This window comes from Podarcis gaigeae (assembly GCF_964106915.1).
Source record: "Podarcis gaigeae genome assembly, chromosome: 5".
Classification (NCBI taxonomy): domain Eukaryota; kingdom Metazoa; phylum Chordata; class Lepidosauria; order Squamata; family Lacertidae; genus Podarcis; species Podarcis gaigeae.
The window spans coordinates 52,575,125-52,591,920 of record NC_139681.1 but is presented as its reverse complement, the minus strand read 5'-3'; the positions used below and the strand labels follow the sequence as shown (position 1 = coordinate 52,591,920).

Genomic DNA, 16,796 nt, shown 5'->3' with positions numbered 1-16,796 from the left:
GACTAACATGCGAGTCCGATTCAGCCCGCCGCCTGATTTAAGAGGCGTCTGATTTTAGAAGCCGAGCAGCTTGCCTTGCCAAGGAGAGGTTGGAAACGGGCGAAGGCGGTCGGGCGGTCCAGCGGAACCTTGCCTCGCGGCCAGCGGCTCCGCGGGGGAATGTTGTTGATGGAGCGCAACCCGGAAGTCTAGCGCTGACAGGAGCAGCGGCTGAGGCGAGTTTGGTTTCCTCGGCTGCCGGCGGTGGTGGAGAAGAAGGAGGACGACGAGGAGGAAGAGGGTCCCGTCAACTCGCCTCTGGTTTCTCAAAGGGCCGTTTCGCTTGGGCTTTTCCCCCTCCACCCAGACTTCTCCGCTGCCACGATGTCCTCCGACTTCGAGGGCTACGAGCAGGACTTCTCGGTTCTCACCGCGGAGATCACGAACCGCATCGGGAAGGTGCCCAAGTTGCTCGGAGGTGAGCGGTGGCGGCTGAGGAGGGTTTGCCTCCCGGCTGCGGCACCTCTTGGTCTCTCCTCAGCTGGCCTCGGGTGTGAGGCCAAAAGAAGAGTCCCGTGGGATCAGGCCGGTGGCCCCTTTTAGTCCAGCAGCCTGTTTCCTCCATGTCTGTCTACGAGAAGCCCGCAAGCAGGACGTCAGCAGAATAGCTCCCATCTCTCTGAGGCTGGGTGGGTGGGCTACGTCAGAGTCCGGACAAGCTGCCCCCCTCTCTTTCTGTTGAGTCCTATCAGTGCCGGATTTACGTAGTGTATAAGATAAACAAGCAATAGCTTAGGGCCCTACTCTCTTGGCCCTCCTCAAAAAATTTCACTATTAATATACTTCTTCTTAATTGTATTTCAGTTCAACAATTACTTTGATAAAATACATATTTTGTTATGTGCAGATGGCTTTAGATATCTATCAGGTCCATAAATTACCACTCAACACAAAAAAACAGCGACCATTTGTTGTTGACCAAAGACAGCTGGACATATAAAGGGCCCCATTACCTTCAGTAGCTAGGGCCTCATCAAACCTAAATCCAGCCCTGGTCCTAGTTATTGATCCATTTTGCTGCTTTTCGTCAGTGTACGGTCCTTAAAATCAAGTTCTTTCTCAGATCTGTAGCCAGTCCGGTTGTTGCTAGTTGAACGTACCATTACAGAAAACCGTATAATGCTCATTGTACACCTGTTTTGAAGTAAGGCCTTCTGACTTCCAAGTAAGTGTGCAAAGAATTGCAACCCCAGAGCCTATTCAAACAAGTGCCTACCTGGATAGGGTGGCTAGTGCCAAGTGGAGGCCATCGTTCTTGCGCCAGCACAAGCCACTGTCAGCAGCCATCCTATCTAGGTCAGCCTGTGCTACTTGATAGATGTGAAAGACCAAAGAATTAATCCCAAATAGCTGAAGACAAGTTGTGATGTGGGAGGGCCATGTGAGTAATGAGATGAGAATAGTGGTGTAGTGGATAAGGGAGCATTGGAACTGCAGCTCTGGGACTTTTTCCAGAGGAGATGTGATGGCATCCTCTGCCAGAGCAGCTTTTAGGTTTGATTGTGACACATTAGCACGGGAGAAGTCATGCAATTTATTAGGCTCAGCATGATTGGAATCCTATACATAGTCTCCTGGGAGTAAGCTCCAGTGAACTTAGTGGTGCTGACTTCTGACTGCAAAGGCTTAACCAGAGCTTTGACAAAAGATCTTCAGCCAGCTGAGATGCAACCATTAGATTTTAATTAGAAATGCAGACAATCTTGCAGAGAGATATTACCATGTGCATTGCTAACATGAATTAGGAATGCTGTTGGTCAGTGTGTGAAAGAATTATAGTAATTAATTAATTTTTAAAAAATAAAGCAAAAAACTAAATTAATTTAATTTGGGTTTATTTGATTTGTAATAATTTGGAAAATTAATAAAAAGAAATTGAAAAAATAAATAAAGCAAAAAGGCTCTGTTGCTTCAGCCAGGTTTATCCCAGGAAGCTATGCCCAGGATTGCAGTCTGGCTGGTTGTATCAAATTAGGTATTATGCTATCTACTACTGCTCTTTGGTATGCATATAATAATGGGTCAATATATTTGGACTCTCATTGGAACTACTATGATGAATTCATGTACTTCAAAATGTACCACAACGCTGATGAATGAAAATAAACAATGTTGGGTTAAAGTAGACTTTCCCAACCTCCACCAGGCCTGCTGGATCAGCTCAAAGGCTGATCTAGTCCAAAATCCCATTCCCCCAGTGGCCAACCATATGCCTATGAGAAGCCTGCAAGCAAGACCTGAGTGCAACATCACTCTCCGTACTTGTTAGATTACAAATTGCATCTTCCCTGCATATTGGCTGTGTATTCTGGAACTGATTGGAGTTGTAATCCAAAACATCTGGAAAGCACAAGAATTTGCGTGTGTGGATTAAAGGCTTAAAAAACACCCACAGTTGTGTAGTAGGGCCAGACTCTCACCCTACCAAATACTCCAAAGATATGATCATTAACTCAAAATCCATGGTTAATAATAGTACAGAGTCCCAGAAAATAAACACCACACCTTTCTCCAGGCACATAGAAACAAAAACTTGAGTACCACAAACGTACCCAAAAGAGACACCCACCTTTCACACGAGTTAAGCTGCAAGAGCCTGTTGCTCTCCAAATGACAGAGGAAGATGAAATGAGCTCACATTATCAGAACTGTTTTCACTGGTGCTCTCCCCCCTTTGCTTTCAGATGAGAAGAAGCAAATGGTTTCAAATGTGGAGAAGCAGCTGGAAGAAGCAAGAGAGTTGGTAAGTTCTCAGTTCTGCAGAAGTGCTGCCATATGAGAGTGGGAGCAGGGTACATTGGTGGGTAGAGGTCCTTGCTTTGGATATTCATTGCCTAGTTCTCAGATAATGTCCATCTTTTATTAGAGGTGGGGAGTAGCTCAAATGTCAAGTTATGGGCAAGCAGACGAAAGACAACAGAAGTAGCTGCAGAAGACTGAGAGGAGGCAAAATATCCAAGAAGCTTACTGGAAGAGGCAACAAGAAAATGAAAAGATCCTAAAATGAAAGAGTGTTGGAATATAGTTTTGGCAAACAGTTAATCTCATGCTGAGAGATGGGAGTGAACTTGTGAGTTTGATGGCACCAGTGCAACTACTTTCTCAGCAGTTCACACACTGAGTCATACAGCACGATTGGCTGGTTGCATCTGCTGGAAAACTAGCACTGACTATACAGCAGAACTTTGTATCTAGGGAGAAGAGGAACAATATAGGCATAATGATACAGGATTTCCCCATTATCCTGTTCTTAATTTTGAGGGGTTTGGGTAAGCCTAGATTGTCCCACAAATGTGGGAAAGGACTACAAACCTTAAAAATAACTCCAGAGGGTGACCAAAAACCCCAGGGAAGGTGTTTAACATTGTGCAGGCTGTGCTAGAACAAGCAACTTGTCTGGATCTTGTCGTAGCTTGGCTAGAATGAGGAGTGGTTAAGAGATAATTGTAGGAAGAAAGCAATGATGGGTAGGTGATCGGCTGTGAATGCTCTTTTTGTGTGAACTGTGCATGTTTTGAGCGTATTACAGTTGACAATGAACTACTGGCTCACAGATCTCTCCCATGTCAAATCTGCTTCCTGACATAGACTTTGGAGCACACAGATCTAACTGGAAATCTGTGTGTCACTGACTTTACATCAAAACTCAGTAGCTATGTAAAAGCATGACTGTTCTTTTTGTTTTGTTTTTTTGGTACCTACTGTTTGTGTGTCCATGTAATCAGGGGTCACACAATGTTTGTTTCTCTTGACATGCTTCATTGCCTTGTCACTGACATCATACTGTGCCTCTATGCAAGATCCGGAACAATTCTCTGCTCCCCATCCAAGCTCCAACTTCGAAGCTGGAGCAGGTGCTGGGTTTTCTAATTTAATTGCTTTACATTAGAAAAGGTAGGAGGTGGTGGTCACTGGTTTGGCTGCAACCTTGAATCAGGGAGCAGAGCAGTGCATATATATGCCTGCTGCATTGTTGAGGTCATGGGCGTAGTAAATAACTAAACATACTTAACTAACTGACCAGTTGCATTGGAGATAATTCAGTTCTGCCACCCCCTAACATAAAGCCTGCCAATAAATCCTGGCTATGCCCATGGTTGGGGTGCTAGTCAAGGGTCTCAGCTACACGGGTCAATGATAACGTTATAAGTGTGTTATAAAAATGTGACACCAGATGGTGCGGTAGAGCTGCAACCCAAAGTCAATGGTAATTCACATTGGGTTTTCATATTTTTAAAAATTATCTCTGTAGATCCAGCCTAGGAAGCTCCCCCATCCCAGCTTTTTGACTCTGGAGTGAGTGCTGGCAGCTTCCTTTACCTTAGCACAGCTTCTCTGTATGGGGCATGTGGCTGTGGAGTGGACAAACCATTGGCCTTCCCTTGCTGCATACCTCTGTAGCCCAAAAATTGGAATGAAGCCAAGGGCTTGTCACACTTGTCAAAGGGCATCGGCATACTTGCTATGGTGAGCAAAAGGGAGGAAGCCTAAGAGTAACCGAAGGAGTGGGATCTGTGCCTTTATGTATCTGAGTGGCCTTGTTTATACAAACATGCATGAAATGGTGGGTTCAGTTTGTGGGTATGAAAGAGAATGAATCTCCTCAGTTTTGTAGGGCTACTGGCAGAATGATGAATACAATAGAGTATAGCATCTGTTCCTTGGAGATGCTCAGGGAATGGATTTGTGTGGTACTTGGGCTCTTATAAATAACATCTTCTGGGTCAGATTAGCTAATAACTTTTGAAAGTATACTAGCCTCTGTATGGAGGTTGCTACACATCCACTTGGCAGCGTAATATATGTGGGCTGCTTATCTTGTGGAGAGTCACCACAAAAATGCCATGTATTCTTGCACAGCACCCATGCTGCATGTTCTTGCTGGTGAATGAGATGCCACAGATAATGCAGATCCTCTTTTCAATAGCTTCTATGCAGGGATTGTAATATGTCAATTGGTCCTGGTTGCAGGTATCTCTGGTACCACTTTTACCCATTTGGTATGCTATCACTTAGATACAGACAGACAGCTATAAACAGATAAAGGTAAAGGTAAAGGGACCCCTGACCATTAGGTCCAGTCGTGGCTGACTCTGCGGTTGCAGCACTCATCTTGCTTTATTGGCCGAGGGAGCCGGCGTACAGCTTCCGGGTCATGTGGCCAGCATGACTAAGCCACTTCTGGCAAATAATAATAATAATAATAAGGCCGGGGCTCAGAGCGGCTTACAAGCAATAATAAAAACAAGATGAATGATTACAACTTAAAAACAAAAATAAAATACAACATTAAAATAATGGAACATTAAAATATTAAAATGTAGCCTCATCGCAGGAGGAGAAGGAAAAGAAAGGGGGAAAAAAGAGAGGGAGGGAATCAAATTGGCTCCAAGCCAAAGGCCAGGCGGAACAACTCTGTCTTACAGGCCCTGCGGAAAGAAATCAGATCCCGCAGGGCCCTGGTCTCATGAGGCAGAGCGTTCCACCAGGCCGGAGCCAGAGTTGAAAAGGCCCTGGCTCTGGTTGAAGCCAATCTAACTTCCTTAGGGCCTGGGACCACTAGGGTGTTGTTATTTATGGACCTTGAGGTGTTGTTATTTATGGACCGTGGGGCATACCAGGAGAGGCGGTCCCGTAGGTACGAGGGTCCTAGGCCGTGAAGGGCTTTAAAGGTCAAAATCAGCACCTTAAATCTGACCCTGTACTCCACCGGGAGCCAGTGCAGCTTGAAAAGCACTGGGTGAATATGCTCCCATGGCAGAGACCCCGTGAGGAGCCTCGCTGCAGCATTCTGTACCCGCTGGAGTTTCTGGGACAGCTTCAAGGGCAGCCCCGCATAGAGCGAATTACAGTAGTCAAGCCTGGAGATGACCGTCGCATGGATCACTGTGGCCAGGTTGGGGCGGGAAAGGTAAGGAACCAACTGCTTGATGCGTCGAAGGTGGAAAAATGTCGCCTTGGCTGTTGCTGTAACTTGCGCCTCCATGGAAAGGGAGGCGTCTAGGATTACACCCAAACTCTTAACGGAAGGCAATGGCACTAATTGGGCCCCCGCAAGAGAAGGGAGTTGGTCCCTCATCCCCATGCCATCCCGACCTAGCCATAGGACCTCTGTCTTCGAAGGATTTAGTTTCAATCGGCTCCCACGAAACCATCCAGCCACAGCTTCCAAACATCTGGTCAGTGTGTTCGGTGCCGAGTCAGTGTGGCCATCCATCAGCAGATAGAGCTGTGTGTCATCAGCATATTGGTGACAGCCCAGCCCAAAGCTCCGGATAATCTGGGCAAGGGGGCGCATAAAGATGTTAAAAAGCATTGGGGAGAGAATTGCGCCCTGCGGCACTCCACACACCAAGGAGTGGCGCGACGACATTTCCCTCCCTAGTGCCACCCTCTGTCCCCGACTAGAGATAAAAGAGCACAACCAGTTACGGGCTATGCCCTGTATCCCCACGTCTGCGAGGCGGTGGTCCAGAAGATCATGATCGACCATGTCAAAGGCTGCTGACAAATCTAAAAGGATCAGCAGTCCTGACCCACCTCGATCCAGTTGTCTACGGAGATCATCTGTTAGGGCAACCAGAGCCGTCTCCGTCCCAAAACCAGGACGGAAACCGGACTGAAATGGATCTAATGCCGATGTTTCCTCCAGAAACCTACCAAGCTGTTCAGCAACCGCTCTCTCAATTACCTTACCCAGGTATGGAAGATTTGAAACTGGGCGGTAATTGGATAGGTCTAAGGAAGGCAAACGAGAGCAGCACACGGAAACGCCATTTACCTTCCTGCCAGAGCGGTACCTATTTATCTACTTGCACTTTGATGTGCTTCCGAACTGCTAGGTTGGCAGGAGCAGGGACCAAGCAACGGGAGCTCACCCCATTGCGGGGATTCAAACCGTCGACCTTCTGATCGGCAAGTCCTAGGCTCTGTGGTTTAACCCACAGTGCCACCTGCGTCCCTATAGATGAAAAGATATAGTTTAAATTTATTGTGAATCACCCTGGACTTGTGAAATGAAGGATAGCACATAAAATCAAACTAAAAAAATATAGTCCCATAAAACAGCATACTAAAATAGCAGATCAAACAATACTATATTACCGTCACCAGCAGGATTTAAAATGCCTACATGGATAAATAGGTTTTTGTCTGATATTTAACCCTAACCCTAGGCTTTCAGAAAAAGCTATAACCACTTATATATAGTTCCAAAAGGAATGTTCACTAACTTCCATCATGTTTTCTGCACAAGACTATTTTTCATCTGTCTAAGGATTTTCAGTCTACCTGTAGGGCAGTGGAGCTAATCATATGAAAAATGGTGACTGGCAGTTTAAAAATATAAGATATACAAGAATAAATAGCACAAGAATAAATAGCACAAGAATAAATAAACAATCGGAACCTGTTGAAAAGTCTGACAAATGAATAAAAAATCCTTCAGTTGTTACTAGAGGGACATTGTGTCTAAACCAGGTTACTCTCCTGGTGGGGAGGAAATCTCATAACCAAGTAGAATGCTTATGCTGGATAGCTGGACCATTACAAGTCATATATATCTGTTTCTTATCTGTATAGAGAAACAAGCTAAAGCATCATCGTTAATGGTGTACAAGACCTGTCCAAACCTCCATAATGAACTGTACTTCAGGATATACTGTATCTCCCTTTACCTTTCAGTCTCATCCAGAAGTGTATTTACTTGAAGTTTTCTGAGCATTCATTTTATCATTCCTTGAAGAGCTTCTCCTATTTCATGATTTACCTTTAATTTCAGAGGTATGTAGGGTGAAGCTTCAAAGGATGGTGAGAAATGCTGAAAGTCTGATTGCAACTGGAAAACTTATTTTTAAGAGCAATGAATGAACAGTAATCCAATAGCAGTCCAAATTGGATTTTGTACTATAGCTTAGATTCTGGTTCTCATATTTACTATATTTCATGTAGAAAAATAGGTCAAGACTAATTAAAGGAGAACTGATGTATCCTTCAGCTCTTGAGGTGCATAAGGGAATGTTTATCTATCACATTTTATGGATTGGTTAAAGCAATCCACATAAGGTACTCTGACCTTTGACAGATCATTTAATCTATACTTTAGCTTCTTTGATCAACATGTAAGGATGACAAGGAAATTTCCTACCTCACATAAGTGATAAAGGTAAATTATTAATTACAAAAGGCATTGATAACTAAATAACCATAGGACAATCTCTCCTTCACCATAGCTCTTTAAGAAAGAAAGAAAAAAAGCTCCTGTTCATGTTTTTTTTTTAAAGGACACTGTCTCTTTGTGGTAACCAATCACTCAGTCTACTTCTTTCTGCAAAATAGTTCTCTGTCTTTTTTAATGTTGGAATGAGTAGAAGTTGAGCTAACAGCTCATTATTTTCCTCCTTGTGTCATAATACGAACAAAATTGGCTGACTTTTCTCTAAGATTAAAAAGAATATCCTGTTTTAACATTTCCATCCTAATGATGATCTTCATTTAATGTACTTCATTTTTTGTTCATACTTTTGTTTTCCGATCTTGTTGCTAACACTTTTAGACAGGTGCTTAAAGCAATTATTGACTTCCAGCAATTACTTAACATGTTGGTGATTAATGTCAAGGCTTGCATATAAAAATCAATTTTAACAAAACTGGCTAAGGAATACAACTCATTAAAAGGTCTCCTGAACAGGTTGAAGTAAAAATCAAACTTGAAACATTGCCACCCAAAGCATGCAGTTTTTACATAGCAGTCCTATGGTGGGATTGGATTTAGGCAATCTAACTCTGCTCATATCAGGTTGCTGATCATTTGTTTCTTCAAAGTTAAACTAGCTAATCATTTTAATTGCTTCAATTCATTTGTTCTTCTTGGACAGATTCATGATTCTAGTCATTGTCAGGAGCTACACATATGTATATGTTGCCAGTGTGAGATCCTTTGGAAGGAGGAGTGGGATATAAATTTTTTTAATAATAATAATAATAATAATAATAATAATAATAATAATAATAATAATAATTTATTTATTTATTTTTATTGTCTATGCTTTCCCCAGATCTGCTAACATTTTACAAGGATTTTGTGGAAAGGGCATCTCTGTGCACAAATTGCCAGATGTGGGTTAATGGGTCCAGTGAATATGTAAATGAGACAGATAACAGTTTTGTAAACTGATGTAGAAGTACTTGACTTGCTTATACTATCAGGATCTTACTTTTTGTATCTTACTATCTGCACAAAGGAGGAACATACAGCGTTTCCGCCTCAATCCCTTATTTTTAGGTTGTTCAGCTATCAGTAAATTAGTAAACTCTGCACATTGCTCAACTGAAACAAAGAACGTGATATTTTTATATGATGCCTTATCCTTAGAGGAAAGAGACGATTTCCACTGTATTTGATCTTTCCAAGGATTTTGTTGTTCCTAGCTTACTGCAACCTGTGTTTTTTCACCTTTGGGGAAAGATGTATAAAAGACGTTTGTGTGAAGGTGCCTTATATTGAGTCACCCGCATGAGCCACCTAACCTGGAACTGTTTATGTCCACCCGCAAAAGCTCGCTAGAATCTCTAGAAGAAGCTTACTCATCCCTGTTATCAAGGAGCTTTTGTTTGTAAAGCATACACATAAATACATCCTCCCCGAACTTCTTCCACTGCCACAACTTTTCTGTGTATTGAAACTCATAACTGAGAACAGTATCACCTGAAATAACATAGTAAAGGAGTGTAGTTAACCGCATATTTTTTCTCATCCTTTCCCCATTTCTTTTATTTTCACAGGTATTTTTAGAACTGCCAGGGAGCAGTTTTTGCAAAACTGCTGTGTAGTTAAACCGCTAAAAGAATGGGACAGGGAAAAGAAATTTAGAGAAAGCAGTGTGAATACAAAGCTCAGGAACAACAGTTAAATGGAGGGCTCTGAAGCAAAGGAAAAATTATGTGCAAGTGGCTATTTCACAGGATCACTTGTTTGAGAGTAACAGCTCAAGCATGTGTTCTCCCAAAGGAGTTCAGTGACATTATTAATATTATTATATTTATTTATACCCTGCCTTTTTCCCTGACGGGACTCAAGGTAGCTTACATATAAATATGAGAAGTTCTAAAAGCATTGAAAAAGGGTCATTAAAAAGCTATGAAACATCAATAGAAATAAAACTAGATACATATATAAAAGCTATTAAAGCCATACCAATAATTACTATAAAAATAGCATGGCAGCAGCCCTTTCATTAAAAGCTGCCAGCCCACATACGCTTGTTGGAACAAACAAGTCTTCACCTTGCCTCTTCCAAAGTCTGGGAGTAGCCACCTAGAAGGCCCTCAGTGCAGGGACAAAAGTTGTCAGGTTATCGCTAAATTGGAAAGCTGTCCCACTTCCCTCCTGTCAACGATGTAGTGCATAACTGCCACACGACTCTTCCTGGCTTAATTCAACTTGTCTTTTCTCTCATACACCCTTCCCCTTCTTGTTTTTAATTATTAGCTGGAACAAATGGAGCTTGAAGTTCGAGAAATCCCTCCACAGAGCCGAGGCATGTACAGCAGTAGAATGAGGAGCTACAAGCAAGAAATGGAAAAACTTGAAGCAGATTTTGTGAGTTTATTCACGTACAGTGTTTTGTGAGCCGAAACATGTTGCACCTACTGCAAACAAGCCTTATCTTCAGTTAGCATTCAGCTGCGGTAGTGCTGAGGTGGAGGTGGGGGACCTTTATTTAGCCAAAGAGCTACATTCTGCTGTGGGCAACATTCTGTAGGCTGTATGTTAGGCTTGGGCAGGAACAGATACAAAAATAGGCTGAGCAAAAGATGTGATTCTTATATAGGTTACATTCCAGCCTTGCCAGTGTCAGAAGTTTCTATACTCTCTCTCTCTCTCTCTCTTCATCATGGCCATTCTGGAGGGCCTTTCTTAGGCAGTATTCACCATGTTTTAATCTTCTGTCATTCATTCCACTATATAAATGACAGAAGGCACAGATACAAGGCACAGACAGATACATCTCCCCAGTGCATTCCCCCCCCTTAAAAAAAATGTTTAGGGGTACTCTCATTTTGACTCAAGAAAATCACCATTTTATAGTTCAAATCAGGAAAAATAAAAACAGTAAATGGACAAAAGTACAAACATTCACAAAATGTTTAGGGGTATGCGTACGCCTACATCCCACCAGAAAAAATGCACTGCATCTCCCAACAGTTAGCTCTACAATGGTGATCTCTTTTCTTCATTTTGGCTAATACATTCTTCCTGTACTCCAGGCAAGAGGTATTAAAGGTGTGATTTAGTACGTATTTTGGTTTGCCTTGCCTTTTCTTACACAGTGATAACATATTGACAGAAGCAAAACTGGACTTCACAATAGCCATATGTCACAATGTGGCTTCAATTCAAGCTACAGGCTCTCCCTTACTTGTTCTCGAGATCTGCCCATGTATTCCAAGAGGTAATGAGCTGCCCCGAGAGACAGGTAATAATAAATCAAGTTGTTAACGTGCCACAGTTATTATTAGGGGTGTCACACAGATTATTTGGAGTTTCCACCATTCTAGAATAGTTGTGTAGGAGAAGCAGCTCTATTAGTTCCTGTTGCAAAATAATGAACTATTTAAGGTACAACATCTGAAGTTCCCCGTAAAAGGCTAAGATGCCACTTCTGTGTGGATGAGTAAAACAGAGTTTATAAGTGCTCCCTTTGAGCAGTCATGAAATAACTATTTTAGTAGTTGCATTGGTCCCACAGAATAAAAAGCACAAAGCACATAAGAAAATACTCTGTACTTAATTGTACTAGTTTTTAAAAGATAGCATGTACATACTGAATAAAACAAGACAAAAATGACAGAACAAAACTTGTTTTGTGTTTTGCCTGACTTACATAGTCTGCTGAAATGCAAGAAGGAAGCTGCAGCTAACAAGATAGAAAATCTTTAGAGCTGTTTTCACTGATTGCAGTTTAGAAAGCCCTATGGAGTTTATTGTTGGTCAGGTTTTTTTATCTACCGAGGCTCAAAAAATACAAATGTGTGTTTTTAAATTGTATCTTGTTGAGTGTTGTGCAGTTAGCGCTATCTTGTGGCCAAATGTGGAGTTGCAATTTGCTATTTGCAGGAAAGTCTTCCAAGTGTACTGTATTGTTTTAAAGGGAAATTGACAGACTGAAACAAGTTAATAGCAGTTTTTGTTAACTTGCCTGCTTTTTGAGAAACCAGTTATTCCTATTTCAGTATTGCAGGTATATAAATGAGCATCCTCTTCTAATAATGCTGTGGAGAAAACATTGCCGTTTTGCCATTTGAAAACCAATGTATTTTTCATATTATAAAGCATTTGTATGGGTAGAACTGGATATAACTTAATTGTATTACTATTTGTTCCATAATGAAAACTATAGACAATACAATTTTCTCCCTTGAGGACATTGCCTAGTAAAAACATCAGGTTTCAGGTGGTACAGGGGATATAGTCTCATATTTTAACAGAAAGATAGCTGATTGTTCTCTGCGCAAAACTGGGTACGATTAAGGGATATAGATTTCTGTGAATTCTGATGCAAATTAACCTGATCTGTGCTTCTTGACTATTGTGTGGAATGGAACATAGTTCTTTTTTCAGATTCCACACTTTTGTTCCACAGGGTTTTGTCTTGCCCTCCCCCTTGCTATTTGACATCTATTTAACAACTACATGAAGCCACTAGGAGCTGTCATCAGTAGATTTGGAGCGAGGTATCATCAATATGCAGATGAAACCTAGCTCTAGCTCTCTGTTGGTTCAGCAGTAGTAGTAAAGGTTTTCGAGCACTGTTTAGAGGCTGTGATGGGCTGGATGTGGACCAATAAATTGCAGCTGAATCCTGAAAAGAGAGAGGTGTCCTGAGTTCTCAAGTCCAGGAGGTGTGGAGATGGTATGTTCTAGACATGGTTACACTCTCCTGGAAGGAACACGTCCATAGCTTGGGGCTACTGGATTCATCACTGTTAGTGGAGGCTCAGATTACTTTAGGAATGCCTTTCCCCAGCTCTCGTTGGTTTGCCAGCGATAGCTCCTTTTGAACATAAATGGCAATGGTGATGATGGTAATGATAATACTAATACTCCTGCTGTCCTAACATACAGACTGGATTACTGTGCTGTGCTGTACATGGAGCTGCCCTTGAAAACAACTGAAATTTCAGTTGGTCCAAAGTGCAGCAGCCAGATTACTGGCTGAGGTTCCATTTTAAAACAGCTGTATTGGTTGCTAGTTCATTTCCAACTTAGGCCCCAAATATATGAAAGACTCCCTACACATACTCTCAGTTCAGCAGAGGAGGACCCTTTTGGTAGTTATACCACCCTCAGAAAATTGGGTGGGCAGTCTGGCAGAGGATGTTCTCTGCGGCAGCTTGAAAGTTGTGGAACTCCCTTCCCAGAGCAATGTGTCTGGTAGCATCACTAGACAGTTTTCGTTGAATACTGAAGATTCTTCTCTTTATTCTTATTTTTGATACCTTAGGTGAATATTTTTAGGACCCATCTTATTTTTGTGATTGTAATTTGTTTTAAACTGTTTTTAACATTCTGTTTTAAGCTGTTGTGACCCGCATTGGGACATTAGGATGAAGGGCAGGTAACAAATCAAATTAACTGCAGGTTAATATGGAAATGGGATGGAATGAAAACATGTGAAATTGACATGGGCCAGGAACAGAGTAATATATCCACCCCGATCCACAACATAGTTCATAGCTTTTCATGCAGAAGGTCCCAGGTTCAGTCCTCAGTATATCCAGGTAGGCCTAAAAATGTCCCCCATCTGAGAGACATCACCAGTGCATATTGAGACATTTGGCCTTGTTGTAAAAAGCAGCTGGTGTTTGTGTACATACCTCTTTTCACATACTGATTTGCCTCTATAGTCTCTAGGTGAAGCTGGAACCCAAGGGGTTATGCTTTCATGCAGGCCCACCCTCGTGCCTAGAGATTTCCCCCTTTCTTTTTCCAAGCACTCCAGAAGAAAAGGTCTATTCCAGGGGAGAGTGACTATACAACAGGCACAGGGAATCTCTGGCTCCCTAGATTTTCTTGGGCTGCAACTCCCATCAGCAGCAGCCAGCAGAGCAAATTCAAGGGTGATGGAAACTGCAGTCCAGCAAGCATCTGCAAAAGCATAGTGTCAGAGCCACCCGAGGTCCCAGCTCACAAGAGACCAAAATCCAGTCCAAGTTATATACAAAAGGTTTTATTGAAGAACATTGTTGCCGTTACATCCAAGCTCCGTGGCTCAGCATCTGTTACCCTTAGATGTTAGAAGTCCCCTCTGAGTCAGTCCCGCCCCTGCACCAGCTTAAGAGGCTTGTACTGCTCCACCTTTTCCTCTCCTTCCTTTTCCGCAGGGTCTTCCTGCCCCCCTGTGCTCCCTCCCTTCGGGACTCCCCCGAGGCTGAGTCTTCTGACGCCTGCTCCCCCCTCCTTCGTGCTTTGGGACCAGGCTCCTCCTCAGGGCTCTCCTCATATCCGCGCGCCTCCACATTTGAACTTGGCGCGCGTACGTTGCCTCTGACCTTCCTTTCGACCGTTACGCTACTCTCGGTACTACACTCCTCCCCTTCCGGCAGGATGTTCTGCTCCGAACTCCTTCCCCTCTCTGCTCCCTGTTCTGCTCTTTCTGACACACTGGTAACTCCACCCCCTTCACTCCGTTCCGACGGAGAGGCCGGTCCCGATCTCCAACCCCCACTGGGGATTCCCTCTTCGTTCCCCTGCTTCTGACTGCTTCCCTCTCTACTGCCCCTTGGCCTGACCAGGGGGGCTCCCTTTTGGGAATCCTCGGATTCACTTGACGGACTCACTGACAACCTCGGGTCATCATCGTCCTCTTCCTCGTCACCCTGGGACCCCTCCCCCTTGCTCTCTGTCCCTGAAACCCTGACATCCATCCCCCCTCGAAGCCCCCCCTTCCCCCCTCCCGCCCATCGGGTGCAGGTTGTAGGAGCTGCAGCTCTTCGGAGGTGGATGCAGGATACAGGTTGTGTACCTCCATTTCCTCTGCTTGCAGTTCGGTGTATGAGTGTTCGAATTCGGGTTCTTGACCCAAAGTGTTCTCTTCTCCCTCTTCCATTGGTACCTCGTCTGGTGCTGCCGGCCAAGGTCCCGTCAGCCATTTCCTGCGCCAGTCCTCCTCTGGTTGCTCGTCCCACCAATAAGAGGGTTCTGTGTCCACCCCTGAGCACGATCCCCTGGGCGGGCTAGATTCTGGCGTTCTCTCCTCGGCTGAAGAAAAACCCCGGAAAGTACTGTCTGAGAGTGTGGGCGTAAAGAGCCAGTCATCAAAGTACTCGGCTGGCATGGGTCTATGCGGGAAAAGGGCATGGAACTCGCCTTTTAGAAGAGGTTCGTCTAAAGCGTAGCCCGGCACCCAACCGTTGGCACTGGCTGGAGTGCCCTCTGTGGCTAGAAAGTATTCTACCCCCTCTTTCCCCCATCTCGAGTCCAGGATTTCTGTGACCTCGTTGAGTGGTTCGGCCCTAGGCGCCCTCTCCCTCTCCTGTGACTTAGTGTGTAGTTGCGGGACTGTTTCAGACTCCTGAAACCTGTGCGGTGCCTTGTAGGGGGTGAGCACCGACCTGTGAAATACCGGATGCACTCCGGAACCTTCGGGGAGGGCTAGTCGAAAGGCTACCGGGTTGATCTTAGCCTCCACCTGGTACGGCCCTAACTGCCTGTGCCCTAGCTTCTTCTTGGCCAACGACTTGGCTGGCATCGCTTGGGCCGCTAACCACACCCAGTCCCCCACCTGGATCTCCTCCCCCGCTCTCCTGTTTTTGTCTGCCTGCACCTTATATGCTTGCTTGGCCAGCTCCAAATGTCTCCGCAACTCTTCGTGCACCTCCTGCAGCTCCGCTGCAAACTGGTCGGCTTCTTGCGGCACCCCCTCTCTCGGTGCCCCGAACCCCGGGAAGGTTCTGGGATGACGACCGTTGTTCGCGAAGAACGGCGTCACCCCCGTGGACGCGTGCTTCATGTTGTTATAGGCAAACTCTGCCATCGGCCGGTAGTCCACCCAAGCTGCGGGTCGCTGATTGGCGTAACATCTCAGGTACTGCTGCATGATCGCGTTGACCCTCTCAGCTTGGCCGTTGGTCTGTGGATGTCTCGCCGACGTAAGGTTGATCTTGACGTTCAGGATACCTAAAAGCTTCTGCCAAAAATTGGAAACAAACTGGCGCCCCCTGTCGGACAGGATGGACTGCGGCAGCCCATGCACCTTGAACACGTGATCAATGAAGAGTTTGGCCGTCTGTTCCGCCGTCGCCACCTTTGCGCACGGAATGAAGTGCGCCATCTTGGTGAACAGGTCCACAACCACCAGTACCGCCGTCTTCCCTCTGGAGCTGGGCAGGTCAGTAACGAAGTCCAGGGCTACCCTCTCCCACGGTTGCTGTGGCGTTTCCAGCGGTTCCAACAGCCCCGCTGGCTTCTGGTGTACTGGCTTGGACCTTTGACAAGTGTCACACCTGGCGACGTAATCCGCTACCTCTCCACGCATCCGAGGCCACCAAAAGTCCCTTGCCACCAGTTCTATTGTCTTCTCCTTGCCGAAGTGGCCCGCACTGGGGGCGTCGTGCAACTGCTGCAGAACCTTTGCGCGAAGCTCGTCGCTTGGCACGTAGAGGGCACCTTTGCGAGTTAGCAGCCCGTCGCGTAGTTGGAAATCTTCGTCACTCTGCACACCTCTGCGCAACTCCTCCATTTTGGACTGTGCGAA

The 16,796-nt window shown here is 44.6% G+C and overlaps 1 protein-coding gene across 4 annotated transcripts in view; it reads left to right on the top strand.

Moving 5' to 3' along the window:
• Positions 1-156: 156 nt before the first annotated feature.
• Positions 157-16,796, top strand: part of VTI1A (vesicle transport through interaction with t-SNAREs 1A) — a 243,665-nt gene continuing 227,025 nt past the window's right edge. Inside the window, exons 1-3 of one of the 4 annotated variants that reach the window (XM_083741516.1) lie at positions 157-457; positions 2,724-2,782; positions 10,529-10,639. In XM_083741516.1, the coding sequence (XP_083597642.1) occupies positions 364-457; positions 2,724-2,782; positions 10,529-10,639 (264 nt within the window). In that variant the 5' untranslated portion in view covers positions 157-363. The remainder of the gene's footprint in view (positions 458-2,723; positions 2,783-10,528; positions 10,640-16,796) is intronic. The other 3 variants (XM_083741519.1, XM_083741518.1, XM_083741517.1) reach the window with 3 other exon arrangements.